Here is a 24214-nt window from a genome sequence, read left to right on the forward strand (position 1 = left end):
TTCAGCTCTCTGTCATCTTCCCCCCTTGCTGATAATACAGCCGATTGTTATTGATTGGCTGGAGTCAGATGTCGTGGATATCTCATTTTCTAGCCTCATCAGGATGTTGGAGGTTTTTCCTCCTTGTTCTTTAGGGCAAGACTGGTGAATTATTAAAAAGACAACAAGGGAGTCGAGCATACAGAACTTCCACGTGGTAATTTCAACTTAATACATTCATTATTTTCTTGTGGTTCTGTAAAGTCAAGGAACGTAATTGTGTTGAATTAGATCCAGCTTTATTTCTGTTGTTTCTAGGAAAAGCAAATAAGGAATAAAGTCAGATTTCCTGAAATGTATTGATAGTCCTGCTCATAGCCAATGGATATTGCAGCACTGTTAATAAAAAAGTTTATTAAATAATACGATGAATGTATATAATTACTGTAAACATAATAATAACAATTATTATTAGAATCTTAAAACACAAACTGACCATAATATTTCTACAATCTTCAGAAAAACACCCATACAGTGCATCTCTCTAGCAGTTGTGTACTTTAGTATGAGGTACTTGAACTTTACTGTCTATCCATTTTCTGCTACTTTATACTTCTATACTGCACTTCAGAGGCATATATTTTACTTTTTGCTGCACTACATTTATTTGACACTTTATGATTGATATCTGTGTGATGCTTTACAACAAATTCTGGTTTTGTTTGATACTTGTTTATACCTGATATGATTTATCAGTAACGCATATATTACATAGATGTTTGTCATTGGAAACATCATACTGTTGTAACGTATTTCTGATCTTAAAAGTAAAAACCCGTGCGTCTCCTCCAACTCCACTCATACGCGGAACTGTCAGAGAGCATGTGACTGTCAGAGAGCACGTGACTGTCACATGATAGATTGTGACGCCGTGTTGTAGTCAGTCAGCTGTTCGCACAAGGCAACTGGGTGAGTAACTCAACCTAGATGTTTCTCCGTTATTGATTATCAGAAAAAATTAAAATGAATGTCCTATCTATAAGACTTTGGGGATTCTGAGAGTGTAGATGTTATTGACGTCACCCGTGTAACGGTTGTCATATTTTCACACGGTGACAGAATGGATGCGAAGCTATGTTCGCGCAGCTAGCTTAGGTTAGCATCATCATCTTATTGTGCTAGCTAATGCTTAGCTTACTGCGTTACCTATGTGCCTTCGTTAACGTCATAATTGTGCAATTTTAAATGTATGCGTTATATTTGACTACGGGCCTTTTAAAATAGTTTAATGTCACAAGATACAACCTCCGTTTTCTAATGTCGGAAATACGTCGTGACATTGGGTTAAGCTAGCGTTAGTTATCTATGACCTAGCTAACCTAACTGCTAACTAACGTTAGCTGCTGGGCTGTGTGGCAGTTTGTTAGCTTGATAACTGATGTCAATTACCGCTAGTTGAACTTGGAAGGTAAAATGAAAGGTTAATATTTCTGACATATGTCGAAATTGTCACTGTTTTTAAATGGAAAATTATTTTTTTAGCTAAAATATTACTATGTAATAGCTTTATTCCTGGTTACAGCTCTGTAACAGCCAGCTAGCTAACCCAACTAGTTTACTGTCATACCATCTTTATTTGATTATCAGCATCTGGTGTTGTATTGTTGACTATAAGTGGTTGATGTACATTATCTAACCAGGCCAACACCTGTAACATTGCTGCTGATGTTGAGTGACTGTGCTGATGTTTACTGTGGTGTTTCCAACCAGGTGGAGTTGGATTTTCCTCCATACATACATATATATATATAGATATACTGTAGTGGATATATTACAGGATGGATATCCGCGGGGCTGTGGACGCTGCAGTTCCCACCAACATCATAGCTGCAAAGGCAGCTGAGGTGCGGGCCAATCAGGTCAACTGGCAGTCCTACCTGCAGTGAGTACACTTTGCAGCAGTAACAGTTACATCATGTAAACATACACTCGATCAGGTACACCTGTCCTGTGCTAATGCAATTCAACACAAACAGCTCTGCCATGAATTGAATTAATCTAATACAATTGAGAGGCTTCAGCACTCTACTTGGCATAAAATAGAAAATAAACTGCACATTTTGCTAATTAATTTGCATATTTAACATATAAAGTCACATAATAAAGTCAACAAACTGTTCTTAGATAAGTTAAGCTTTCAGTACATCAATCTTTCTGAATACATCAGTGTAATAATTGCAGAGCTATTGATTCAATCCTAAAGCAGCTCTGCTGTAGTTCCTGTGTTGTGATTCACTGTCTTGGGTGCTACTTCCTCTTTTAGCCTTTGGACTTGTGACTCACATTATAATTTCTAGAATGACTTGATTCCTTGTTTCATTTAGTTTGGATGTACTCTCTTGTTTTACTATATCTGCCTTCCTCCATGGAACATCCATGGTGTGTTTCGCCTTAACTAGAACATGTGGTATTTACAGGTTAATTGCCATTATTGTGCAAGCTGCTCTTGCAATTACAAGTAACATTCTAGTGACAAAGCAAAGCCCAGTCCTCCAGTGAGAGGGTCAGTGGTGCTCCAATGGTAAAGGAAATGTGTTGAATGCCTCATGATTAATCATTAATTATCATCATTAACTGTCTTTGTAGGCCAACCAACGTATAAGTATACGTAATTGCATATTGTAGTAGCATTGTGCTAAAATGGCAGTGGCTTCATGAATTCTCTTGCAGGAGTCAGATGATCTCAGCAGAGGACTGTGAATTCATCAAGAAATTTGAGGTGGCCAACTCTGAGGAGAAACAGGTCATACTTTCCAATGAAGGACATCAGGTATTACTTTAGATTTATTTTCAGTTGTTTTCAACTTAAGTTCACAACCATAGAAATTATGCAGACCGGTTGCACAGAGAAGGTAAATAATGGCATTGCAGCAAAAGAGAAAACACAGGCATCTTCCATCATTATGTGCTTTTGGACTCACAGAGCTGGCGCTTATGTGTTTAAATGTTCATACCAAGTGGAAGGAACACCTGCAGTGTCTTTGATTTTTAAACACCTTTACACCAGACTTCCTGATTAATACTTTATTTCTAACATGCCCACCCCAATGCAGATTCTTTCATTATTCTGCTGCAGTGCTATTGTTGATCTGAAAGCACCCTTATGCTGTAACATAAGCATTTTGCTGCTGACCAGAGTCCTTCTCTTGCCTGTTGGTAGAGCTGTCGGGCAGAATAAAAGCAAAGAGAGTTTGTTCAATTTGTCAATTGTTCTATGGGTGCTGTGTCTTTCTGTGTCATTCTGACTTTGTTTGTGTTTGTTTTTGCTCAGTGTGCAAAGACATTCTTGAGCCTGATGGCCCACATCTCCAAGGAGCAAACAGTCCAGTACATCCTGACCCTGATTGATGACACTCTGCAGGTAAACATATCCCACTGATATTGTGATATCCCTATGAGTGATTGCACCTTTTAATGATGAAGATATCAGACTCTATCAACACTGATTTTACATCATGACATATTTTGGAATCAATTCTGTAATGCCATTTTTTTTTTTTATCGAGATAAAAAAATAATAGAATGATTGCATTCCATGCAGTCAATGCAGCTGATTGATTTTTGCTGGTTAAGTCTGAACAATCTGTAAGAGCTCATCTATAATCTTAATGTATCTGTGTCTCAGGAGAACCATCTGCGGGTCAGCATCTTCTTTGACTATGCCAAAAAGACGAAGAACACCGCCTGGTCCTACTTCCTTCCAATGCTGAATCGTCAGGACCTTTTTACTGTCCACATGGTTAGTGAAGAGTTCTTAATACAAGCAAGTGTTTTTCTGAGTCCCATCACAACGCAAGCTGCCCCTGCAACATTAGGTGGGGAAACATCTCCGGCCGTGCTTAAAACATAAGCACATTGTGGTATTTTTAGTTTCTGACATGCATCATCTATCAAACATCAGAGAAGTCTGAATAGAATATCAGAAATCTTATTTTCACAGATAAGGTGGTGGATTCCATTAAATTTTTTGCCTCTGCTTCTAATCAAAGGAAGGCATCAATAATTCCTCACAAAGCAACCTTCTCCCCTTTCCTTGAAAACAGGCAATTAATGTAATGATTTCTTCCTGCCACCCTTATTCAGATACAGGATGACCACCCAATGAAACACTGAGTACTATGAAAGGGCACCCACAGCTTAATTATAAAAACCAGCCAGATGGCATCCAGCAGGTGGGCATAATGTGACCCCAAGTCTGCGACACAGCACTTTAACTCAATCCAACGCTCGGGGCTGACTCTTGTTTTTAAATTAGAGCCTCTATATTTCAACACGTCTTCTCCTGCCAAGGAGGAAATTGGATACAGAATTTGTTACGATCTCATCACAGGGCACAGGACGCACTTTACAAACCAAACATTGTTCATGAGATAGTCGATGTGGCTTCAGTCATTTTTGCACTTAGATGAGGTTGTAGATCACGTTTTCCTTTTATAGTCAGGTTTTGGGCTGTGTTTTAGAACAATATCATTTAGATTGAAGTGCTTGTTATGTGCCCAGCCTTCATCCTATTCTCTTCATTTCTCCCTCTACCTGGACTTTAAATGAAAGATCCGACAGAACTGTCAACTCTGTTTCCATCTTCAGTCCGACATTGCCTCCACTTGAGACCCAAGTATCCGCCTGCATCTAACATCTAGCAATTAAAGTTGACATTGATGCAAAGCCACTGGTTTTGAGAGCGGAGCTGAGCAAAGTACAAACTACGATGTCGGGCGATATTGAGAAGACATACGCACAGCTTGACAATGGCGTTAGTCCCGCCCCTGGCACCTATTGGCTAATCATAAGTTACCCTGCTGCACTCATTGGACGATACCTTTTTTTAATGAGAAACTGATGTTTCATGTCACGATTTCAGACAAATCGGTCAACTTCAATTGTGTGGAGTGGGTGATGCGTCATAGAAGACTTGATCCCATAGCCAGTAATGGGAATAAGTTGTTTTAGCTCTTACATTAATACTAAAACAAAGCAGCAAAATGAATTTGTTTCATTACTGTTGCTGAAAAATATAATTTACTGTATTTATATTTTCACAGCAAAAATGAAATTCTTAAGTTTATATGATTGCTATTGCTGCCATTTTAGTTATAAATAAGAAATACTTTTTATTCTGGCCTGGCTGTACATTTCTACTGTTGAAAGACTTTCATGCGCATCAATAATAATTTATTATGTCCTCCTTCCTTTATTAGGCGGCGAGGATCATCGCTAAGCTGGCTGCCTGGAGCCGTGATCTGATGGAGGGAAGTGATCTGAACTACTACTTCAACTGGATCAAAAGCCAACTCAGTTCACAGGTGTGTACGTCTGCGTGGTGTTGCTACAATATCTTGTGATGTATAAAAGTCTTTCTAAATATCTAGACTACTGAGGGGGTTTCAGTGGCTTTTGTCATTGATTTCAAGACGTCAAACAGCATTTGGAACAAAGACATCAATGTTGCCATGTGACCTGATGCACATTTTGTAATGTTACAGTGCCTTTTTTTTTTCACAATAAAATTTTATTTTCTGTCTGATTTATGTAACGAACCTTTTCAAAGTCCTTCGTTTTTAAGATAAATAATGCATTTTAATTCTGGGATGAAAGGTAAAGATGTGGAGGTTATGCTCTTTTGAAAATTAGAAGTTCTTTATGATCGTTGTGCTGTTTGAAAGGTCTAATTCACTGGGATTTATTTTCTTGGCAGCATGAATCAGATGATGCGTCTGTGTGTGTACACAGTATACTCTCTGAAATATATTAACTAATTCAATTTGTCATGTCATGGGTTACTAATTTCTTAGCTACCAAGCTTCAAGAGACATTGGCTTCTTTTTAATGAAGTGGAATTTATTCACCTTGTTCCAAAGTGTTTATTATTTTATCCAAACAGCCAAATTAGTGTTCCCTTAATTATAATCTCTCTAAAACCTTGTCTGAATGAGTTTAGTGCATTTATTCGTGTCGAGTTCGAGCAGTTTGCCTCGGCAGCTGTATGCACCAAAGAGTGGGCTGATGAAATACCTGAATATTGATTCACAGTTCCTTTTGTGCTTCTGCATTGCACACCAAATATTTCTAAAACATCCGGAGGTGTTGTTCAGTCCAGATATAGTCCGCTGTTCTAAAAGCATGTTTTTGTCATCCTCTCTTTTGTTTTGAACATTCTGTGCCTTTGCAAAATATCTTCACAAACTATAACTGCTTCTTGAAATTATGTTTTATTATTCTCCATTTCTTTCCTCAACAGCCGGTGAGCATCCACTGTCACTGAGTTTCACTGGTGGCGATGCTTACAGCTCATGCTGTGTAGTCCAGCGCCACTGTACCTTTAGCTGAAAGCGACGGAATTGTGAACACTTGTGCACCTGTTTGTTTTGTTTATCTCTCATTAGAACCTACATGGTACAGGTCCAGAAACAGGCTCAGGAGCAGGAACTATTTCCCCCACTGAAGTGAGTATGAGTGAAGTGCGTCCTTGGTCAGCTTGGCGCTTCTAAAAAGAACAAACAGGAAGTGACAGGATATTTTTTGCAAGCTGGCGTCGTGTCAGGTGTCACTGGACTTTCGCATCTTTTCTTTTCCCTCTTTATCTCTCCCACCCTGTTCTCTGCATTCCAGTTTTTCATGAATAACTGCCGATTGTTGGAGTCCTGAGTCTGTTAGAGCAAGTTTAGGGGGATTCTCCATTTAGACAGCATGGTGTTTGCTGCCACTGATTGGTTCTAACTGTAGAAACTGCATGCAGTAAGCTACTTCTCCTTCGTGCTGAAAGTGCATGACAACCAGCTTTTCCTCTACATTAGGATAACAAGGGGAAATTGGAATATAATTCGCACAGCAGCAGCAGCACCCTTCCATTTTATACCACTCACCTTGTCAAGCATAGCGCCATCATTCTGAGAAGTGTGCTCAGAAATCTACTGACATGAGCGCTATCTAATTATTGAACATCATCTTTTCTCCTGCATTTTCAGCCAGGTAACCGCCATTCCTCCGCTCTTCTGTCTTCACTGCTGCCTGCTCTTCTTGCCGGACTTCCTTGCTTTTCTTCATCCCTCTGTTAATTAACAGATTAATGCGATCTATTTTCTCCTCTCTGCTTCCTCCACTCTAATCTCAATTTACATGATTCTGCTCAGGGGGCACTTTCCCCTGCTATTGCTGTGTATTGCACTGTTGGGTCTGTGATCTAGCATGTGTTGATGCTATAGACTGCATGTGCAATGCCTCAGGTTTGATCGGTGGCGGGAATGCAAGTTTTGGGTCTGGCCTTCTTCCACGTGCTGTATCTGCTTGTCAACTACTGCACTGATTGTACTTGACCTTCTGACATGCGTTTGTTTTCCTGATTACACGGCTAAGGCTCCCGCTTCTGTTTGAGTAAACGTTTGCCTCGTTTCATTTGCAGAGCTCTCAGTACGTGCAGTGTGTGGCTGGGTGCCTTCAGCTGATGCTGAGGGTGAATGAGTACAGGTTTGCCTGGGTGGAGGCTGATGGAGTCAACTGGTGAGTGATAACTGTCTAAAACAGGGTTCCCTTAAGATTTTCAGTCTCCAAAAGTTTTTTTTTTTTAATTGTTATAAAGGCGGCAGAGAGATGACAGTGGGAATTCAGGGAGAGAGAGAGTGACGGCAAGTTTGCTTACAGACAGCCGGCAATTTAGAATGAAGTATAGCAATAAGCAAAAACCATAATAAATACAAATATAGGAAAGAAGAAGAAGAAGCCAGAAACTAGAGGACACCCTCTGAGATCCATAGCTAGTAGTAGGCCAGATTACAATTTCTTCTAATAGCCAATTATTGCTGGAATAATATAACTCATGTACCTGTTCGTGCCATTTCCAGAGAGGTGAATGTCCGTCCTGGTGGAAGCCAATTAAACTGTCTTTGTAAAAGGTGCCGGGAGCCCAGTGAGATGGCCTGAGCTCTCTCTTTGGCTCTGATGTGTGACACTTATTGACCCTTTGTGACTCTTTGGCTTACCAACACAAATCAATTAATATTAAATCTTCAAAGGCTTTCAGTCAAATATGTGGGTGTGTGTCACATTGTTGAGATGTAGATGGAAAAATCTACGTACAACTACAAATATTTTTATTCCACCCAAGATGAACCCAAGCATGGCTCAAAGAAAGTCTGAGATGTCAATCGATTGGTTCATACCACATACTCGCTTGTGACATGGATGCAGCACTTTGTGCAGCTACAAGGGGAGTAGGTTGTAGTGACTGAAAAAGAACCGTGCAAAAGGCTCAACATTCCCAATTGTTCATCGTCCAAATTGTTAATAAATCTTTCACTTGATCACTTCTTCTTGATACAGCATTGTAAAACCAGCTGTACTGCTTCATTTTGTTTTGATTTTGTACATTTACGAGAGCCGCATCTCCGCACTTACCAGCTACTTCTCAAATGCATGACTCGCTGTAGTCATTAGTACTCTGTATTTTGAGCTACTCTTCCGTTATTCTCAGCAATCATCAGAGGTAATGGATGAGCATCATGCAGGCACACAGCTGTGAGAGCCAACCTATTAGTAAACATACGGTACATGTAGTGAGGGTTCTTTTTACCAGCACTTAGTTTGTTTTTTTTCCGTTTTTAGTTTTTAATGAATTTATCTTGTGTTTTCTGTTTCAGCATCACAGCAGTGCTGAGCAACAAGTGTGGCTTCCAGCTCCAGTACCAGATGATCTTCTGTGTTTGGCTCCTGGCCTTCAGTCCTCAGCTCTGTGAGCAGTTGAGACGCTACAACGTAGTGCCGGCCCTGTCCGACATCCTCCAGGAGTCTGTCAAGGAGAAAGTCACTCGAATCATTCTGGCTGCCTTCAGGGTACGAGGAGAATTTTTCACTCAGATACTGCGTATATCTCTAAAATGCAACTTTTCACTGAAAATGACCACACTGCCTGAATTTCTGTCTCATATCTTTTGGCTAAGGTGGCTGCAAGATTTATTTAAATTAGCTACATTACTATTGCATTTACCAAAGTATCAAACTGATGAAAAAAAGCATTAAACATCATCGGAATCACCACCCTGTAAAATATGCAATTAGGCACCAGCACACGTGTTTTCCAGGTACACATTTGTCAGAGCAACTGAGGGAAATATCCGTCGCTGTAAATGAGGTCACATGAAGGGGTGTCATGAAAGTCCTTTAATTTTTGGCAAAACCTGGAGCTATGAAATATTTTTTTAAATTACTTGGAAAAGTTTTCAGGTCATAATTTCATTCAATCCCTTTTATATTGCTATAGGAGGGTCCGTGTGCATTTTAAAACAACATTTGCATTTAAATTAGAATTAGAGTTCTCTGTCTCAACAAGAGCAAACTGAAGCGACAACTCTTATACAACAGCTGAGGCAACCTATAAAACAACAAAGCCCATAAAAGATACATAAAAATAATTTATGGTTATGCTGCCCTTACCTGCTGCGATTGCTCAACACAGCCACTGAATGTTTAATGTACTATTAAGAGCTGCTTTCTGGACTTGCTCTGTTGGTTTGTGTTTGAGACAGGTTATGAATTCCCCATATTCTACCCTGATGAAATTAAATCAGCGGCAGAGGCTCCATTTATTCACATGCCGTGGTGCTTATTATACTAGAGGAACTTAGTGAGTCTGACAGGGCACCAACACATGCCTGGGACATCTGGGAATTAAATTGAAAATCAATGTGATAACTTCCAGGTTGCAGAGCTCGAGGTGGAAATGGAAATGGATCGTTTAGTTAAGTTTTCCGCCAGACGAGCGCACCAATACGTACGTGCTCACGATGTTTAATCAGTGTCATCCCGCGCACAAACAAAACCAGGCGCCCGAACGTGATACGAGTGCACAGAGCGAGCAGTAAAGCGTCATCAGGAGGGAGCGTTTGTGCTCCACCTGCAGAAAAAGCAGTCCTGCGAGCGCGGTGGTTGTCACGAGCTCGAACCATCCCTGTGCGCTTGCAACTCGGCAACTCGACACTCAGCTTGTCAAGGAGACTTTGGAGGCGGGGATGGAATAGACGGGGGGCTCCAATGATAATGATCATCATGCACTCGCATGAATGTGAGCACCAGAAATGTTCAAAACTGATCCCGTATGCCACTTTGGCTGCTGTCTGGAGCCCCTGCAAATACACACATTTCTGATGATCGTCTCAGTCCAATCCTTTCCTCTGATCGTGTTTAACCATAGTTGGCTTAGAATGATCTTTTCGTTTTTGACTGGCAATGCTCGCTGGGATGTGGTCAAATGTAGTTAGAGCTTACTCCTTCGATTCTGGCACCCAACAACACAGCAAGATGACGTCGGTGATGTGGCCTCCTACTGTGAGGTGATTCTTGTTTGCCTCCAGCTAACACTGTGACGTTCTAATTACTTCAGCACTAAAAAAACGGTCTATTGAACGGCAAACTAAATAGTCGAGTCAACGAATCACAGCGTTGAAGAAATGTATATTTAAAAATGAAAATCCTCGGTGATATTCTAGCTCTATGCAACTGCAGACTGCAGCCTCAGCGACCTTGCTTACAGCACAATGGTGTGGTAAACGCCTTTGATTACATGATTGAAACATGAGCTTATACACTAGTGGAGGAAAGTTGTAGCTGATTTTCAAACCCAACTTTAAAGAAGGTATTTAAGGTTGCTTGTGTTTCCCCCTAAGCCCGTTTCAATCAGTATTCCAGTGTCATTGCAACCACGGTAAATAGACATCTGTGTTCCTGACGGACTACCTTTGTCGTGTCTTTTGTTTACTGAAAGAAGTTGTTTTGAGACCAAATGTCAGGGAATATCTGTACTGTATCATGTTTACCTCAAAAGACTCCATGTGTTCCTGCTTTCAATTTCTTTCCCAAAGCTCATTCATCACCTCTCACGCCAGCAGAGCTGTCACATCAAGCGTTTGTGAATGCGCCCATAAAAGAAAGGGGCTCGGCTTTTAATTGGGGAGAGAAGTTTGCAGTTTGGTTTGACTGCTTTATTACAGCTAATTAAAAACTATGGCGGGCAGTGAAGGGAGACTCTTAAGACGTCTCGACGTTCGCTGGGTTTTCTCGAGGGGGTTTTCAACGTAGAGTGAGGGGAGCTACAAAAAACATTGCTCCTCACAAAGAAACACATTTTCTTTGGACGGGGCTCCGAATAATAATGTCTTTTTTTCTTTTTTTTACAAAATCATTTTACAGAAATATTCCACGTTGCTCTTCATGTTGCTTGTTTTCCCCAAATGCCCTCATTATGTAAATGCCGATAGCGGCTTAGGGTAGAGTAATCGGCCACTTTTCTTTGGAGTCACTCCAAAATGTCACTACCGGAACATTTTCTCAGTTTTTCTTTGTCCAGATATTTTGTCACAGAATTAGCGTTTACAATACTTTCACATTGTCTTCTTCTTGTAGTGCACCTCTGCATGCATCCCTTTCACAGCTCACTCACAACACCTGGAATTGAATCCTGCTTTAAGAAATTCATAACTTGAATAACGTTATTAGTAGTGAAGTGTAAGAGAAAGGAGGGTTGATTTTGGGGGAGGAGTCTATCTTAATTCCATTTTTTATGTGATCTGATTGTAAAGGTACATTTTTCCATGTCCCACATGTGTTCTGTTGTTGATGTCCATGTGCTTCATGGCTGTCACACACAATATGTTAAAGAGATGCATGTCCACAGATTTTATCATTCCTAATACCTCAAATATTTTCCAGTTTCAGTGGTTCTTTAAACTCAACAATATACTTTAGATATCATAATATAAATAATTGATTCATGTTGATATTTCTGGTGCTCAATTAGTTGATAAATCAGCTGATTGTTGCAGCCCTTTGTATGTACTCTTTCATTGATTGATTTGCAATGGTGAGTGCTGGCACTTGTTTCTTTTCTTCTACTTCAAGCACTGGCTATGAATAGGTGTATTCTTTCAGATGTTCTCATCTCTCAAAGGCTCAGTTATGAGCGGAGTAATGAATGTGCAACATCTGTTCCTCACACTGTTCCTTTTGACAGAATCTGCTGGAGAAGTCGGGAGAGAAGGAGACTCGTCAGGAGTACGCTCTGGCCATGATTCAGTGCAAAGTGCTGAAGCAACTCGAGAACCTCGAACAGCAGAAGTACGACGACGAGGACATCACCGAGGACATCAAGTTCCTGCTGGAGAGCCTGGGAGAGAGCGTGCAGGATCTCAGGTACCCGGTCGCTTCCATCTCATGAACAACAAAGCATTCGTTTCCAGTCATGAGGGCTGTAGTGCTGTCCATGAATCTGGTATATCTTTATGAAGCTATTCTATTCTTTCAGACATATTTCTGTTTACTTTGAAGGCTGTTTTGCTTTCATGTGTGAGTGACCTTTAGATAATATCTGAAGTGTTTTGCTTTACCACAGATGGGTTGAGAGAAATCAGCAATTTTTGCCGAGGGTCAAAAATAAAAAGTGACCCCTGGGCTGTCTTCTTAACTTGTTGGGGGAGAAAAAAAGCGTTTTAATGTTCTATGAATGTTTTTTTATCAACAGCTCATTTGACGAGTACAGCTCTGAACTCAAGTCCGGCCGCTTGGAATGGAGTCCTGTGCACAAGTCGGAGAAGTTCTGGCGTGAGAACGCCGTCCGCCTGAATGAGAAGAACTACGAGCTGCTCAAGTAAGATGAAGCGTTTTATTGTGGCGGGACACAACATACACTAAGATGTAGCGCTGCACCATTATGACAAAAATGAGACGTCAGTATCTCAGGCGATCACGTTCATTTAATTGTGGGAAGCCCAAATCGTGATTGCTATTAATATTCATTTAATTGTGCAGCGTTATTATGATGTTGCCAAAATGGAAATGAATTTGAGATGAAAAGACATGATTTCAAGTTTTTTTTCTCTAAGCTGTATATAAATATTAGGTTTTGAAAGATTTAGTACTGTTCCCCAAATGAAAAAATATGATATTTATATGATATCGATTAAAAAAAATCTGAAACCTAATGTTGAAGGGTTGAAATTTAAAGTTTAAAAAGATACAAATTAATTCTTAAATTGAGATAATAGTTTGTATTAAACACCTCTGGTCACATATGTTTAAAACACTCATCTCAGGTCGTACTTTTAACAGCTCCTGAAAAGCCACACACTCATGTCTGATGATTGCACAGCCTCTTAACGTGTTTTTTCTTTCTTGTGCGTGTGTCCAATCTAAAGATCACAAGCTACGAAACATCAATGTGTGTCTCTGTTCGTCGTTATTCCAGTCACACACTCTGTTTGGGCGACTGACATTCAGTACAAATCCTGACCTACTCGTCTTCTCATCGTCTCGTCACTGACCTTTGTGATGGGATGCACCAGATCAGAACACATTTCATTTCCTGTAAACTGACGCTTGCTCTTCCTGCCTGCATCGTCAGTAGACGTGTATTTATTGAAGAATAGCCGCTAATGAAGCTCTCGCTAATTCGGTGCGAACCACATTTTCCTGCAAATTTCTAACAATAACAGCTTCCTGTTATTTAAAAGCTTTTATTTTAAAGCGGCAAAATCAACTGGCCCAACTTGAAGAGTCTCAGCTGTGCTCCAGCCCCGGTTTTCCTCCTCTCATCGTACTGATGGCTGATGGGATCCCAATGCGAGCAAAATCCGGTCTCAGAGCATACAGACTTGACAGTTAATGACATTAAAAGACGATTGTAACCACAGCCTCTGTAATCAGCTCAAGCATCATCTCTGTCTCTATTCTCCTCTGTCCCTAAGACTCTCACCCACGCTTTGTCTCACTTTGAACCGAGAGGTCCCACTTATTCATACTCCTTATGTTCGTGGGATTCTCAGTATTAAAGATGCATTAACCTTAGCTTTCAGAGAGGTCAGTGCATTTCTACATCCAACACTTTAGCTGTGAAAAATAATCGCAGCTAATCTATTTGCTTTATGAAGCTTTCTCTGAAAAGTCTTTGCCTTGCGGCATCTGAGAAATCCAATCGGCCTATTGATGCAGAGAGACGTCGGCATTCAAAGGCTCTCTATTTCCTCTCCCTTTCTTGAACAGGATCTTGACGAGGCTCTTGGAGGTGTCTGACGATCCTCAAGTCATTGCAGTGGCAGCTCACGATGTTGGAGAGTATGTGCGGCATTACCCACGAGGCAAACGGTGAGGCATGTTTCTGTGAAAAACCAATTCGTAGCAAAGCTTAAATCCACTATGTGTAGAACGCATATGTGAACACAGTGATTGGTCTGTACAAGTGAAGCTCACCAAAGCTCCAAGGAAATAAGAGAGATCGTTGTATGTTTGTGTCTGATTGAAGTTCAGGGTGTTCGTCACTTCCTTTATCATCATGTATTGTTTGTTTCCCTCAATGTTTGTTATCCTACAGACACCGTGTGATTGACAGATCAATAATTGGGTTATTAATCTCATTACCCTGTAGTCAGGTCTACGGGTTGATGTACCCCATTTCTAGCCTTAACATTCATAATTGGAGCCCACTAGATACACTTTTAGTTGATAAGCAACAGTACCGGTGTTTCTGTACTTTAACATACTTTACTTTTCCCTGGCCACACCATTTACTGTGTTATAACCGTCATTATGTCGGTTTTCTTTCCTCGTCAGAGCACTATATCCTTTCATAAGGCCAGTGATCCTTCAGAAGATACTTAGAACATTACAGTCAGGCTGGATTCAATTACCTGCTGCTGGATCACCCAATGACCTGGGACATGAAAATAACCCGTTATGTGTGTGGCTGTCTCTCATTCTTCCTCTCATCCCTCCTCTTTCAGGGTGATTGAGCAGCTGGGTGGAAAACAGCTGGTGATGAATCACATGCACCACGAGGACCAGCTCGTCCGCTACAACGCGCTGCTGGCTGTGCAGAAGCTCATGGTCCACAACTGGTATGGACACCGTCGTAGCTTCATTGATGCCATGCATTCGGATGTTGTTATAGCGAGCCCTTAAAGTTTGAGTTGAACCAGGCTTCCTGAAATTCAATAACAAGCCCTACATGTGCATTCAAACGATTTAAAGGCCCTGCACACCCTCACGGGAATTTTCATTCATTTTCGGCTGATTAGACGTCCGCTTCGGTTGAAGTTGGGCGTAGACGTGCTGGTAATTGTGCACGGTTAATGGACCGCATCCTGATAAGATTGATGAAACTATAATTTGCTCCAACAAAGCCAGCAGGAGATTCAAAGAGTCACTCAAGCTCTGTCTGTACTCGTCCACACAGTCTACTCAAGTAAAATAAATGAAATCCTCTGTGTGGTGGGTGGATCATGTCAAGGCCTTTAAAAAGTGACCTGAGATACTTGAACACGTGTTTATTACATCGGTATTCTGCTGTTAAAGTCTGTATATAAATGTAAATATAGAAGACAGACCTCTATTTATTTTGTGCTGTTGTGTTCGTCGCACGTCAAGGCGGAGCAGTGAGTCAGTTTTGATTTGATGTTGTCAATCGGTGGCTTGCTGGTCCATCTTGATGGCTAAGTGTGAACAGAGCTTTGTCACTGTGGCTGCAGTTTAAAGATTGCCTCTATACTGGCAACGGTTCCCTCACTGGGCTCATGCTCCAGCTCCTTCGTGGGAGCTGTTTGTCTTAGAAAATGAAAATACGCTCATTGAGTTAGGTGAGAAGATCGATACAATGTTCGTTTCTGTAGAGGGAATATGAAGCAACAACCAGCAGCCGGTATGCTTAGCTTCAAGTCTCTACCAACAACATTTAAGGAATCTTAATTACAAAAAAAAACATATATTTATTCTTCAGTATTGAGGCACCGCTCCTCACATTTTCTCGGAGCCCAAAGACTCGACCTGCCCATTATCTCTGTGTGTGTGTTTTCTGTCTACCGGATTGCTTGGAAACACTAAAGATCATCCAGCAAAAAACAAAAGTGAAAATGTGTTTGTTTTGCTGCCACTATCTAAAACACACTCTACTCCCTGAGCAACTGTGGATGGACGTATTGTGTTTATTATCACAGTGTAGTGCTGTTTTCCGATCTAAGTGACCTTAATGTTCTGTGTAAACCGTCTGTTCGCTGGAGTGTGCGCAGAAGTTTATTTAACCACTGTAGCACAAAAGGTTTTCAGTGACTGTGAAGGAAGAGAAGCTGATTCCCGCTATTAGACCTACGATCTAAAGATGCGTTGTCCCCACCTCAGCCTGAATACTGCCGCTTCCAATGTGAGACAGATCTTTGTTTTATCTATAATAGGCCGAAAAAAACAGATCAGCGTTGCAGGAAGAGAAAAGGCGAACGCAGGGTTAATTGCATGATTTGGGATTTTTGAGAAGTTTGCGCAGGTCCCTTTTTTTATAAAATATCTACAGTATTTGGCCACATGTTTGAATCCCAGAAATCAAATCTCCTGTTTTGATTTATTTGCCATACAGTAAAGTAATAGAAAGATTGTTATGAAAATGGATGGAAGAAAAACCTGAGCTGCGTATAAATATCTCGTATAAATAAAAGCAGGAATTGGAAGTTGAAAACTGATGAAAGATTCAGGCCGCGCTTTATAGTTGATTTGATTTGGACGTCTCATCACTTGCTACCTCAAAGCAGCAGGGGTTCATTTAACAGCAAATCACATCTGAAGACGTTCATCTATTCTCGTATTTTATTTAACTTCTACTCCTCATGTGTCTGGAGTCGCCCACGCCGCTCCCTCTGATGAGTTCATCTTCATGCGTTGACACGCGGCTCTTCAGCCGCGCTGACACAGCAGCACAATGATCGATGTGTTGGAATAAAGTAACGGCTTCGAGAGAGACGATTAAGCAAACAGTCGAGGTTTGTCGTGTCGGTTTTCTCTGTTATGTGCTGGCGGGGGGGGGGGAATGAGGGAAATACAGAAGCTGGAAATATATATCTTTTTGGGGAAAAGCTGAGGTGTCATTCTCCCACAAATGGACGATGTTTTTAAAGCAGCTTCAGCGGGTGGCCTCGCTGTTGTTTCCACGAGAAGATCTTCTTGCCCGTCCTGACTGAAGGCCCTGCTGTCATGACAACAGCACAGATGCATGTGTGAATGGAGAATCTTCTCTTGTTTATCATTTTGTTGCCCCTCAGTTTGCTTCTAAAGGTTGTGTGTTTGTGGAACTTGGAAGTTGTGGTAGAATATGATCGTTGCTTCACTCAGTCCTCGGTGTCCCAGACGGAAGCGCAGCCCTTTCTACACAAGTCCGTCGTCTTCATGGACATTTTCATCATGCATATTATTAGATATGCTTTTCATACACTCGGCTGGATAATGATGCCCAGATTACTTTCCAAACTCACTCGTACCCCATTGAGAAGACGGACAGGTAGGGAGGAAATTGTAGGAGACCTTGTTGAGACTTTTAAAAGGTCATTCCTCCCTTCAGTCCTCATTGTACTGAAAGTATCACTCGGCAGAATGTGATCTCCAGTAATCAAATGTGCTTCTTTCTATGGGTAGCTTTGTTTTCTTTTTATTTTAACATTGTGTAGTTGTGAGCAAAATGTGCTCTACTTGTCACATTTTATAATCTGAAAACAGTATTCAGGTCATTGTCGGAGCGACCTTGGCTATTATTATTCAGTTGTTAACAAAGTTTGGGTATTTCCTTTTATAGCCTTTTGATTTACGGCTAACTAATATCTTGCTGTGTTTGATGTGCACGACTGGCTTTGCTGTTCATACAACAGCTGAAGGATGAGCTCAACCTCCATAACTCTGGCTCACCCGTCCAATTATTGCCATCTGCCTTTATTAACTCCCTGTTGGTGTTCTGAATCAACATCTCGCTGCTACGCGCAGACCAGCTAAAGGTCGTCCCTGATAACTTCATGGAAGTGTGTAGATCTGTATGTTAGATTTGTCCTCTTAAAAAGCTGAAATCCTGAAAAGTTCTTATAGGAAATACATTTTAGGGGCTTAGAACCTGTTGTGTCTTTAATTAACTGCATTCTAATCAGTGAAACCCTCACGTGAAGATGAAGATGAAGACCTTTTGCCTTTGAAAACACTGTGTTTACCTGCTGCTCAACAATTGGATGAAACACGAGGCAGCAAAAGCTTTGAGCGGAGATGAGTGGAATTCTGACAAATGGAAACATGCGGAAAAGTAAAATCTGTGTGAATCAGAGAGGCTGTTTTGCTGCTGTCTCAACAGCCTTTTAAAGTAGAAGTAGGAAAGGTCTAAAAATAACAAATCCAACCAGTTTGTTGCTCTGCAGATGAAAATGTAGTGCGATGGTGTTTATCAGAGTTCTAGTTTTTAAGCGGCATCATTTAAGGAGCATAACTTCCATCATCGGAATGTATTTGCCAGCCTCTTCCATCTGTAGATCTGTGAGAGACAGTTGATATTTCTGTTAGCAGCAAGGTGAGGGCCATTATATCGTATCCTATATCACATAAATGTCACCGCCAAGAAGAAACCTGAAGGAGAAGTGTGACCTGTCGAAATACTGGGAGTAGATTTCAACACGTACGTCTGGGTCAGGAGCTCGCATTCTCAAAATGAGAGCGTCCGTTAAAACGGTCTCTGACGATGACGTTAAAGGATATTGAAGAACTTGTTCTGTTCAATATGAAGCTGAACTCTAAAGCTCACTGATCACTCACTGGTGTTATACGTCATTCACACATGCGTTACATTTTCTGACATTTAAACAGAAGTTTAAACTTAAAGTAAGAAAACGGTCAGAATTCGGTCAAACTAAAGCACAATTTCATCTATAAGGTAAAACATCCCCCCAAAAAAAGATTTTAAATCGTTATTCACAATTTTCAATCACCAAATATTATTTTAAATGCCGCTGAAATCAATATGTCCCCTGTGCCCGCTTCTTTGATTCATAAAAAAATGAGTTTAACCGACTAGTCGACTAATCCCTAATTCTGTTTGAATCAATTAATCCGTTGGTCAATTGGCAGAAAACTAACCAGCAACTATTTTGATTACCCAAATATTCTGTTCCCAGCTTCTCAAGTGAGATTATGAATAATAATGATGAAAATAGTCCTTCGTTTTGCACAAAACCCCCAAAATAACCACAACATGTTGTTGTACCAATTAAACCAGCTGTGACGGGTTAAACTAAACTTTGCTGGTGTGCGGATATTGTTTCCTTTGAACAAAGCCATGCTAGCCGTTTCCCCCTGCTTCCAGTCTTTATGCTAAGCTAAGCTAATTGGTTGCCGGCTGTAGCTCCTATCGGTCTTCTCATCGTACTCTTTGTAACAAAGTGTGTTTTTAAATGTGTATTGAATGCCATCAGGTGGATCAGAATTCAAATCCATCTGAATCAGCGTTGAGTGGGTTTGGAGTGTTGAGGTGTAACTTGTTGCCCTTTCTTCCACAGGGAGTACCTGGGGAGACAACTGCAGTCCAGCGATCAGCAGCAGGCTCCGGCCGTGGCCGCCCGAAGCTGAACTGTTCCTGTGCAAGTGCGTGTTTGTGTATTACTGTGTGGATGAGTGTGTCCCGTACGTACGTTGTTCTTTGCCATTTTAATAATCAGCCGTTCATTTTGTGTAATGACTTGAAAAATCCAACGGTGTGGTTTCCTCCTTCCATCCGCACCCCGAATGATCCTCGATGTTACTTGATTTGACTGTCGTGCTCCGTGTCGTGCCCTCTCAGCGAAGTGTTGTGTGGTGATCGAAGTCGCAATTTACGTCTGTGATAATGTACAAAACTGCAACTTATTTAAGTCTTACCTGTAAAACATTGTGTGTACCCCAATAAAGATGCTAATCTATGGTGATCCTGTGTGCTGCATTATTGCACCTGCTGATTAACAAAGAGATTAACTGAGATTAACTTGATACGGTTATTGAGTTTTCTTATCATGGTCGATTGGCTCTCAAATAGTAGAAGCAGCTCATGTGAAGACTTGAGGCTGAATAACAAGTGTTTTGTTTTCACTGCCTGGAGTCTCAAGTTGGATGTAACCTTCTGTTCATCCTTCAAAGTGCAGCGGTAGTGGGGAGTCAAAATCTCTGGTGAAGTGGTGAAAAAAGAGGAGCTACACTTCACATGTCAGTGCTCTGTTGTGCCGTGAAAAGGTTTGTATATTTTTATTTTGAAAGTAGTAGTAGTAGTAGTAGTAGTAGTAGTACTGTAAAACCAGCAAAAACGATGACAGCCTATTTCCCATTAGATTTACCAAAAGCATTACTTTTAAGTTAAAATCTGTGCTTCCACCACTTTTTCAGTGTTAAAGAAAACTCTTTATTAGGTGCATCTGTGCTGTCTAATGCAATCCAATACAACAGCGCTGCCTTACAACGTATAATATTGAGTTGTTGGTGACATTAACAGGTTTATTATTTAAGTCGTAATTAAAGCTGGTGTTGTACTGGACTTCATTATTTTGAGGGATGTGTATTATGTGTTTGTCCTCTTAAGGGGGGCATAATATTAGACACCCCTCTAAATATAATGCAGTCCAGTGCAAAACCATCAGGCTAAAATATAAAGGTCAATAAAAAGGAAATGAACATTATAGGCATCATAAAATGATCTTTGAAACAGAACAGTATAGTATTAGATTGTACAGGTGTACCATATAAGGATATGTTTGTTTTCTCAAACATCTTACATTCTTTCATATAGAGCCGATTTATGAGAACAATATTAATTACTAGTCTTTTTTGTTTTTTTTAAAGGTTCCAGCTTCTCTAATGGGAATATTTGTATGTTTACTTAGTCTTTTACGATTTTGAAGTAAATATCTTTGGGTTTTTGGACAAAGACGAGACATTTAAAGATTTTGCTTTGGGAAATGATTACGGACATTTTCTGACATTTTAAAATGATGAAGGTAATCAATAGTTGCAGCCCACAACAGAAACCTTTCCAAACACTCTCACCAAGTCCTGAAGATGAGTCTCTCCAGACTTCCCTCAGCTCCGGAGTCCAATCGCCGCTGCCATCTTGGTCCAATGATGATTGCAGAGAAGCAGATAACACCTCCCGGTCTCCTGAAAATTGAATGTTGAGTAGATATGGAATTGTTGTCCAGTAAACATGCAAAAGCTTCCTGTCGACCATTTAAGCTGACAGAATCAATTATCTATGAAAAGTTGTATCTTGCAGGAAACTCTTCACATACCGTCACACAGAAAAGGCCAAAAGCTTTAGTCCTTGAAATAATAGTCAGTTCTTCTACCCACAGTCTCCCCTGAACAATCCGATAAACCATTCGTTGTGGACGAGCGGCTCTCAAAAGAAAACTAAGTTGTAAATATATTTAGCAGTAAATTAGGTTTCAAATGCTGCTGTCAGTTGCAGTGTGCTCCCAACAGAACATTTTAAATTGCGTTTCACTATTTCACTTCACTCGGCACACCCAGTAGTTGCAACAATCAGTTGTAACGTTCACATAGAAACAGAATCTTCTCGTAGGGGAAGAGGCCGCTGTTTGGATGTGCTTTGACTTCTACAATAGGTTTTGATTAAGGGGCTGAGTCTGAGTTTGGAATATAACTCTGTTTTTTTGTTTATTTTTTTGTACCTACTGAATTCTTAATTTCAATTTTCTCTCAAATAAATCCCTGAATAACAAAGTTTGAACAACATCAACTGTGGCTCATATAGGTAGAGCAGGTCGTCCTCTAATCAGATGATCGACCGCCTTACTATATATACTGAACCCCATATAGCTCCCGATGGCTGTGCCATTGGTGTGTGAATGGGTGAATGTTGACATGTAGTGTGCAGCGCTTCGAGTGATTGGAAGACTAGAAAGGCTTTACATAAATTAAATTTACCATTTGTAAGGAAGGCGATGAGTGTAATAATTCTTACACCTCACTTTGTTTGAAATAACTCACCTAACAATAATCATTGAATTTCATTTAATATATAATGTTTTTCAAAAGGCATTTAACGTATATTGTATTTTAAGGGTTGTTAAAGGGGAACTCACATGTGTTTACAGGTCTTGGGTAGTAGGCTACTACTGCATATGTGAAAAAGGTTGCATAAAGCCTTTTGTGGCTACATGGGGGGGGCTGTGCTTCATCGGATAAACTGCCTCAAGTGTTGTCACTGGTTGGGTCTGAAGACTACAGTACAACTACAAAATCCTCGTCTCTGCTTTGAGCTAGCGGCTGGAGGCTACATTAACCGCTACTAGCATAGCACACCTCAGAGTGGCGTGACAATGTGTCGGTATTTGACGGTTGGGTGTCCTGGTGGCCCAATGGAGTCCCTCACTTCTGTCTCCTCTTTACAATACAATTTGAAAATAAAGGCGATGTTGCCCAATGAAATCACAAATAAACTTATCAAAGTGATATTGAATGCATTATATTTTTCCAAAACGTCACACTTTGAATATTCAATATTTCCAGGCAATCGTGAAAACGTACCAATATGCAGCAAGATCTGCACTAACCAGACATTTATTCTGGAGACATTAGTATTTACAGCAGCTACTGTCTGCTGCAGCTGCTTACCCAGAAGGCCAGGCTGGCAGCAGAATACTCAACAGTAATCTGCCTCCAGATGCCTTCAGTGCTGCAGTTTAACTCCACGAGGAGGACAAACATGTTTTTAAAATCCTCTGCGGAAGTCATACTGTCTTACTGAAAAACAATCTGTTTTCAAACTTTTAAACCTCCCCGTCCTTCTGAATGCCTCGTCTTTACCTTGTTAGGTAACGAGCTCCCATTCAACATTAAAGCCTACCGTTTATTGAGCATCTAACTGTCCTTCAACTCTATTAGCAAGCATTCAATTCAAGTTCCAGCCTTTGAAAACTGATGCGCTCATCCCTCGTGCTTCGATGTCTAAGAGGTGTGGAGAGCTGGGATGTATGCAGAGTCAATATTTATGTAGAGACTCACCGCCTGTGGCTTCAGTCGCCTGGCCCCGCTGTGCTCTCCGAACACTATTTACAGTGGCTGGCACTCTGTGGTCCCTGTGCATGCTCACCTGCAACAACTGCGTGAACTCTGGACCCTGAAACAGATGGTTCTTCTTCCCCCCACAGCCTTCTTTATTATGCTGCCCACATTTGTTGTTCAGGGTCAAGGCAGACTGTTTGTGTGCACAGTCGGTCTCTGGGTGTGGGATTATAGATGAAACTCCCCTGAGGCAATGGTTGTTTTCTATCTTGTCTCAGCTTTTCGATTGAGCTTTATTCCTCTCTCTCTCTCTCTCTCTCTCTCTCTCTCTCTCAGAGAGGTGTTACATGTCCAGGTATATTGTGAGATGTATTCAGGTATGTTTCCAGTTCACGCTTTCAAATTGTTTGTGTTTGACATCTTCATCTGCCCAGCGTGGCAGATTGTTGTATTAGCTCACTGAGAAGAAGAGTATTGTTGCCTTGCTTCATCGATCAAATCCCTTTGCACGTGTCACCACGGGTCTGAGACTGTCCGTTCTCATAGTGATAATCAAAACAAGACTGCCGATAAAAGCTGCATCTAAGGAGAATCACAATAGCCGTGGTATTTACGGCTCACTGTGCCTGACAATAATGCTTCTGTGTGTAACATTAGGCTGTTATCTCATGCTGTGAGGCCAACTTTGTCATTAGGACACTGGAATTGATGCTGAGTGATGGCAATGTTTGTATAGAGTGGGGTCTAAGAAGTCTCTTCCCAATACATATTATTTACCACAACCAACATTTAAATTCTGAAATCGATGAAATCAATGCTTACGTGCCAAGTAGATTGGATGAACAGTTCTTGAGTTTCTCAAAGGACAGTCATACATATACATACCCACCTTAAAACATGCATAAACAGCACATTCCCACACCAATGGGTCAAGTAACGCAGCTTGGTCACTACTATGATGCTCTACCTCTATCGTCAGTTTTGCACGTGTCAGTGACGGCGTGTCAATTACATGCATGGTGTCTCTAAAAAAAAGAAACGTTTGTCTTCTCAGGAAGTTAGATTCAGGCAACAAAACCACTTAGGTTGAGGAAAAGAGCCGAGTAGACGTTAACTTAACGCACTTCGTACTATATATACTCACTCTCTCGATTGAGCATTTTACCGTCTTTTAGCTCATTGTTTTGGTTCACTCTCACCGCTCTCATCTGTATATATTCCAGCAGCAGGCAGCTGGTTTCATCAAAAAAGTCTGATAGACCCAACAGTACTCTACCTGCTCAGCACCAAACAGCAATCAGACACAGTTAACAACTAGCTGGAGAACATATTGGAGTAATTAGCAGCTAAAGAGCCAGAA

At 40.8% G+C, this 24214-nt stretch overlaps 1 protein-coding gene across 2 annotated transcripts; it reads left to right on the plus strand.

Annotated features, from left to right (window-relative positions):
• Positions 1-908: 908 nt before the first annotated feature.
• atp6v1h (ATPase H+ transporting V1 subunit H) lies at positions 909-19764 on the plus strand. 2 transcript variants are annotated; one of them, XM_079173848.1, is made up of 14 exons: positions 909-948; positions 1750-1921; positions 2710-2809; positions 3311-3400; positions 3665-3778; positions 5238-5342; positions 6423-6482; positions 7439-7536; positions 8673-8865; positions 12038-12216; positions 12545-12670; positions 14062-14163; positions 14799-14912; positions 19362-19764. In XM_079173848.1, the coding sequence occupies exons 2-14, from the start codon at positions 1818-1820 to the stop codon at positions 19429-19431; spliced, it is 1455 nt and encodes a 484-aa protein (XP_079029974.1). In that variant the 5' UTR covers positions 909-948; positions 1750-1817; the 3' UTR covers positions 19432-19764. The 2 variants fall into 2 exon arrangements, with proteins under 2 accessions (XP_079029974.1, XP_079029975.1); XM_079173849.1 differs by lacking the exon at positions 909-948 and adding an exon at positions 1087-1134.
• The last annotated feature ends 4450 nt before the right edge of the window (positions 19765-24214 follow it).

Source organism: Pholis gunnellus, assembly GCF_910591455.1.
Source record: "Pholis gunnellus genome assembly, chromosome: 14".
In the NCBI taxonomy this organism is placed as follows: Eukaryota; Metazoa; Chordata; class Actinopteri; order Perciformes; family Pholidae; genus Pholis; species Pholis gunnellus.

Excerpts from the sequence above, each read along its gene's own strand:
- atp6v1h (XM_079173848.1), top strand. The coding sequence starts at position 1,818 with ATGGATATCCGCGGGGCTGTGGACGCTGCAGTTCCCACCAACATCATA. Across the intron at positions 12,217-12,544 it reads GAGAGCGTGCAGGATCTCAG|CTCATTTGACGAGTACAGCT; the intron begins GTACCCGGTCGC and ends TTTTATCAACAG. Across the intron at positions 12,671-14,061 it reads AAGAACTACGAGCTGCTCAA|GATCTTGACGAGGCTCTTGG; the intron begins GTAAGATGAAGC and ends TTTCTTGAACAG.